The sequence below is a fragment of the Corapipo altera genome, unplaced genomic scaffold, assembly GCF_003945725.1.
Source record: "Corapipo altera isolate COAL_440 unplaced genomic scaffold, ASM394572v1 131040, whole genome shotgun sequence".
Lineage (NCBI taxonomy): Eukaryota > Metazoa > Chordata > Aves > Passeriformes > Pipridae > Corapipo > Corapipo altera.
In genome coordinates this window covers 1,467-7,807 of record NW_020886045.1, presented here as the reverse complement: position 1 = coordinate 7,807, position 6,341 = coordinate 1,467, and the positions used below count along the sequence as shown (strand labels likewise).

General features: G+C 56.5%; 1 protein-coding gene across 1 annotated transcript; it reads right to left on the bottom strand.

The window, feature by feature from the left end:
• Positions 1-491: 491 nt before the first annotated feature.
• On the bottom strand, positions 492-5,846 carry LOC113940976 (carboxypeptidase A1-like; the record flags this gene model as incomplete). The annotated part of the gene is made up of 9 exons (XM_027632129.1): positions 5,782-5,846; positions 3,538-3,679; positions 2,818-2,952; positions 2,575-2,673; positions 1,681-1,782; positions 1,280-1,381; positions 1,065-1,175; positions 785-875; positions 492-691 (listed from the first exon to the last, which is right to left on the bottom strand). Coding segments are annotated over exons 1-9 (1,047 nt in total), but the record flags the coding sequence as incomplete, so codon positions are not given.
• Between the last annotated feature and the right edge of the window lie 495 nt (positions 5,847-6,341).

Below are 6,341 nucleotides of genomic sequence, written 5' to 3'. Positions count from 1 at the left end.
TCAAAAACCTTGGGACAGCAGGATCTAGAGCCCAAAAGTGGTGGGATCTGGTGGACAAGGACCTTGGGACAGCAGGATTGAGATTGGTGGGAGGTGGTGGACCAAGGCCTTGGGACAGCAGGATTGAGAGCCCAAAACTGGTGAGATCTGGTGGATTGAAAACCTTGGGAAAGCAGGATCTAGAGCCCAAAAGTGGTGGGACCTAGTGGACCAAAATCTTTGGGACAAGAGCCCAAAAGTGGTGGAATGTGGTGGAAAAAGACCATGGGACAGCAGGGTTGAGATTGGTGGGATGTGGTGGAGCAAAAGCCCTGGGACAGCAGGATCTAGAGCCCAAAAGTGGTGGGATCTTCTGGACCCGGACCTTGGGACTGCAGGACTGAGATTGGTGGGATGTGGCAGACTGAGACCTTGGGACAGTGGGATCAAGAGCCCAGAACTGGTGGGAACAAGCCCTTGGGCCATCTCCCGGCGTTTTGGGGCCATCTCACCATTTCCTGGTAGTCGGGTGAGGGCACCGAAGTGTATCCGTAGGGGAAAAGCAGCATCTGGGAGTAGCTGTGGATGGAGATGACGGACTTCATGTTCCCATGGTCACGGATGAAGTCCACGATGGCCTTGACCTCCCTCTCCGAGTGCGGGAAGGGGCCGTGGTAGATGTCGGAGCAGGGATCGCCGCTGGAGCCGGCACCTGCAGGAGCCCAGGGAAGGAAGGGTTCCCGTCCCTCTGGAAAGCTGGGATGATCCAAGGGATGGGAAATTCCCGGCGTGGGGCCGCTCTCACCTCCGAATCCCGCGTCCCAGTTCCTGTTGGGGTCGACGCCGAGGCAGTGGGACCCGGCGTTGGGGGACCTGGTCTTGCGCCACAGGCGGTCCTGGGGGCACAGGGAGGTGAATCCCACCCCTCATGGGACACGTGGCACCGAGGCACGTGGCCCAAGCACCTCCAGGGATGGCAGGAAACCACCTGTCCCACGTGGGGAGCAACGGGAACGTCCCTCCCCACCAAAAACCACGGAGCCAAAGCCTGGGATGGGATCCCCCGGCACTGTCCCGGCACTCACGGAGCTGTGGGTGAAGACAAAGCCGTCGGGGTTGGCGATGATCTCCAGGAAGATGTCCATGTTGTCCAGGAGGGCCGTGACGGAGGGGTCCCGCCCGTACTCCTCGGCGATCTGGAGAGGAGCGGGAATTGCCCCCGGGATGAGGGATGCGACGGAGCAGCAGCACGGGGAGGGGTGACAGGGGTAAGGGTTGGGGGTCCCTCGTCCCAGGTCACCTTGTTGGCCGTCCAGACGCCGGTGGCCTGGCTGATCCATTCCCGGGAGTGGATGCCGGTGTCCACCCAGATGGCCGGCCGGGCCGAGCCCCCGGTGCTGAACTGTGGGAATCGTGGAATCACTGAGGCTGGAAAAGCCCTCCCAGCCCATGGATCCACCCTGGGCCCCATCCCCACCTTGTCCCCCAGCCCAGAGCACTCAGTGCCACGGCCAGGCCTTCCTGGGACACCTCCAGGGATGGGCACTGCAAACCTCCCTGGGCAGCCCCTGCCAAGGCCTCACCACCCTTTCCATGGAGAAATTCCCCCTCATGTCCAACCTGAGCCTCCCCTGGCACAGCCTGCAGCTATGTCCTCTCCTTCTTTAGGGAGGGGGAAGGTGGGGGTGCCCCAGGACCCACCTTGAGCACCAACAGGGGTCTGCCCTCGTAGCTCTGCCCGATCTGGATCTTGCTGACGAGCCCGGGATGATCCTCCACCAGGGTGTCCATCCAGGAGTAGATCTGGAAGGAGGAGCTGCCGGGTCAGGAGGCTCACCCTGGGCTGCCTCTTGGGTTTTAGGGCCTCCAGCACCAGAGGCAACGTGCAGGGCTTCCCTGGGGGAGACCTGGGGCTTCCCTGGAAACCTGATTCTTCCCTCGAGAAGACCTGGTGTGGAACCCTGGTGTATCCCTGGAGAAGCTCTGAGGCTTCCCTGGAGACCAGATTCTTCCATGGAGAAGACCTGGGCCTTCCCTGGAGACCTGGGACTTCCCTGAAAAGCTGATGCTTCCCTGGAGAAGACCTGGTGCTTCCCTGTGGACTTGGTGCTTCCCTGGAGAAGACCAAGTGATTCCCTGGAGACCTGATGTGGAAAGCTGGTGCTTCCCTGTGGACTTGATACTTCCCTGTGGACTTGATGCTCCCCTGGAGAAGACCTGAGGCTTCCCTGGAGATCTGGTAACTCCTTGGAGAAAACCTGGGGCTTCCCTGGAAACCTGAGGCTTCCCTGGAGATCTGGTGACTCCTTGGAGAAAACCTGGGGCTTCCCTGGAAACCTGATGCTTCCCTGGAGAAGACTAAGAGCTTCCCTGAAGACCTGGTGCTTCCCTGGAAAAAAACCTGGTGCTTCCCTGGGAAAGCTCTGTGAGATCCCCTAACACCCTCCAAAATGAAGTTGGAAACGCCTTCCAGCCCCAGGCCTGTCCCGGGAGTGTCTCCCCCGCCACCAGGAGCGTCACCACATGGATACAACCGCGGCACAGGTCGGGTGTGAGCCCAGCCAGGCCCGGCAGAGCCTGTCCAGGGAAAAGCACCTCGTCCAGGGTGTGGTAGGAGCCGAAATCGAACGCCCTGGAGCTTCTCTTTACCCTCCTGGACCTCGCCATGGCCTCCTTCTCCTCATCCAGTAACTCCTGTTGGGGAGGCAAAAAAACCCCAACATCAGGTAGGCTGGAGGGGGCTGGGGGTTGGGTTCTAATTCCAGCTCCTCGTGGTTTCCAAGCGTTTGGCCCTTCCCCGGGGACGGAGCTGCCGGAGCTCCTCCCACTCCCCGTTACCTGCACGTCCTCGATCATGACGGTGTAGGGAAAACTGTGGGATTCCAGGAAGCCTTTCACTGCCCCGAGGCTGGGGAAGGGCACCCTCAGGTCGGCGGGGTGGCCGGGGCCGAAGGGGTGACGCCAGAATTCCACCTGGGAGGGAGAAGCGGAGCTGCAGGACAGGGATGGGCCCTGCCCCGTGCCAGTGCTCAGACCCTGAGCCCCCCCAGAACCTCAGGGAGCCTCCCAGGAAGGATCTAAAGAGGCTTTGGGGTGAGTTTTGGGACACAGGGGGGGACCTGGAAAGGAGAAGCTGAACTGGAAGAGGTTGGCTTGCCCTGGAAGAGCAGCCTGTGGTGGTGGTCATCCACGGAATGCTCCGGAAGGAGCTTCCCAGGAAGGATCTAAAGAGGCTTTGAGATGAGTTTTGGGACACAAGTGGGGACCTGGATGGGTTGGCCTCACTCAGTGGATTCTCCACTCAAACATGCCTCAGCCCAAGTGGGTTTTGGGCCACAAAAGCCCCTTTGGATGATGATTTTTGGGATGTCCCCACTCGATGTGAAGCGGAGCCGAAGGAGCCCCGAGATAAACATCCCATTTATAGACTCATAAATTGTAGACATCCCAAATGGGGAGGAAACCTGGATGTGAGGGCAAGGGGAGGAGGGAGCCCTGGGTGCCTCTGGAGTCTCTGGCACAGAGGGGGGGATGTTTGGGAGCCCCATCCCAGCTCACCTGGAGCTCATCCTGCTCTTCCAGCGTCTTCAGCAGGGCCGCCTGCTCCGCGTCCCTGGCCATGATCCGGAGAACCTGGTCCCTGCAGGGAGGCAGAGGGAGCGCAGGGATGGGGGCTCGGGCTGGGAGCAGCCTCTGGAAGCTCCACGGGGGCTCGGAGGGTTGGGAAATGCAGCAGGTGTTGGTGGGAGAGGGTTGGAGCAGCCCCGGGAAAAGAACAAGGGCTGGAGAACCCGAGGATCTTCCCAGCCTTGTCTGGGCAGCTCCCAAAATGTCAGGGAATGTCTAATGTGGACATGTTCTGTCTATATCCATGGATTTATTTCCCAACAGGTTCCACTCCAGCCTGGCTGGGCTCTCCCAGCCCTTGGAAGAGAAGGAATGCTCTCCGCCGGCTTTTCCCATCTGGGATCGGTCCTGAGCTTCCAACCTCTTGTCCTGTTCCTGGTCATCCTTTTCCTTTCTCCCAAAGGCCTGAATTCCCTCTCCTCATTTCACTGATCCTGAAATCCTTCCACGGAATCCTGCAGGGATCCAATTCCTTCTCCTTTTAAAGCTGCTCCCGAAATCCCACGTGGAGCTGTTCCACCTTCCCCCTTCCATCCTTTCCTTCTCTTCACACCCCCTTTATTGGTTTACCCACGGATAACAATTCCCACTGGCCCATTCCGTGCCTGGAGGAGTCAGGCAGGCATTGCATTCCCAATTTTTCCAGTTGATGGACCCCTTCAACCACGGCATCCTATCCAAAAATTGGAATGTCGTCCCCCCACTCCGAGGGGGAAGGAGGACCTGGGATTTGTAAAAGCTCGGGATGGGAAGGGATGACAGAAGGCAGAGGGTCCACGAAAAATTCCAGAGTTTTTTATTAGGAAATGACACGCTTGGCCTGGGAATTGTGGGTTGGATAAAGGGGGGGTGGGGGGGAAAGGGAAGGGAGAAGGAAAAGAAGGGAGGAAAGAAGGAAGAAAAGAAGAAGGAAAGAAGGAATAAAAAGGGAGGAAAGGATGGAAAAGAGGAAGGAAAGGAAGGAAAAAAGGATGGAAATGACAGGAAGAAAGGAAGAGAGGGAAGGAGGGAGGAAATTTTAGGAAAATGGGAACGGGTCAGAGGCTTTGGGGGTCTTGGGTGTTCCTGATCCCCCTACATTCCATGTGCACTTCCTGACCTCATTCCTGCACCTGTGCTGGGCTCTTGCTTATCTCCGGGAACTCCAACAAGGATGTTTTCCTGGAAAAGTCCTGCCCGACCTCCCCACGGCCCCTTTTCCAGCCACAGCTTGTTCTTTCCCACGACCTGTTACTGCCGACCATCCTTGGCTGTTATTCCCAGAAATCCTTGGTTATTACCAGCAATCCTTGGCTGTTATTCCCAACAATCCCTGTCTCTTATTCCCAACAAACCTTGGGTGTTATTCCCAGCAATCCTTGTCTTTTACAACCAATAATCCTTGGCTGTTATTCCCAGTAATCCTTGCCAGTTATTCTCCACAACCCTTGCCTATTATTCCCAACAATCCTTGTTTGTTATTCCCAACAATCCTTGTCTGTTGTTCCCAGCAATCCTTGTCTCTTATTCCCAACAACCCTTGTCTGTTATTCCCAACAGTCCTTGTCTGTTATTCCCAACAACCCTTGTCTGTTATTCCCAACAACCTTTGGCTGATATTCCCAACAATCTTTGGCTGTTATTCCCAACAATGTTTGGCTGTTATTCCCAAAAATCCTTGTCTGTTATTCCCAATAATCTTTGTTATTCCAACAACCCTTGTCTATTATTCCCAACAGTCCTTGTCTGTTATTCCCAACAACCCTTGCCAGTTATTCCCAACAACCCTTGTCTGTTATTCCCAACAACCCTTGCCAGTTATTCCCAACAAACCTTGTCTGTTATTCCCAACAACCCTTGCCAGTTATTCCCAACAATCCTTGTCTGTTATTCCCAACAACCCCTGGCTGTTATTCCCAACAATCCTCGGTTTCCTCCACAGCCATCCAGCCCCTGTTGTTTGGGATATTATCCCTTTATCTCCCGGGATTCTCCCCCTCAGCAAAGCCTGGGGTGACGCTCCCAGGATCCGGCATTCCCTAATTTCCACCTGTTCCACGCTCCAAACCTCCCTCCAACCCTGGGGTGAAACCACACCTCGTCCTGGTTGGGAAGGTTCTGGATTCCCCTCCTTTGGGATGTCACCCCAGGGGACAGCAGGACCCCATCCCGCCCCATCCCTCGGGAAGGACTCACCCCTGGAATTGCCGCTGGGTGCCGGCGGCTCCCGCGAGGGCGACGAGCACCAGGAGGATCCTCATGGTGAGGGTGAGGATGGAGAAACCCCCCTAATCCAGGAGAAACCCCCTCCAGGAGCTGCTGCCCAAGGCCACGTCCCTCAGAGCTGGCGACAGCGGGAGCAGCTCGGCCGGGAACGGCTCCCAAGGGTTTGCTTTCCTTGGCAAAGTCAACACTCGGGAGCAGCCGAATGGGGCAGGATCTGATAACGCCCCGTCGGAGCTGCCGGAGCCCAGCCCGGAGCTGCCACGGGGTGAGGGGATGGGAGGGGCACAGGGCCCCAAAATACCCAAGGGGGGACACTCTGAGCTTCCCTGGATTTCTGTATCCCACAGCTTCACTCCCAGGGGTTCCTTTATTCCACATCCCTGTTCACGAGCCAATTATAATTATGATTTATGTGTAATTAGAAGCTGCTACGGGTTCACCAGCAGTACAGCAAGCAGGTGATCATATATATATATATATATGATTATATATATACATAGAATAATCATATATCTATGTAATTAAAAATA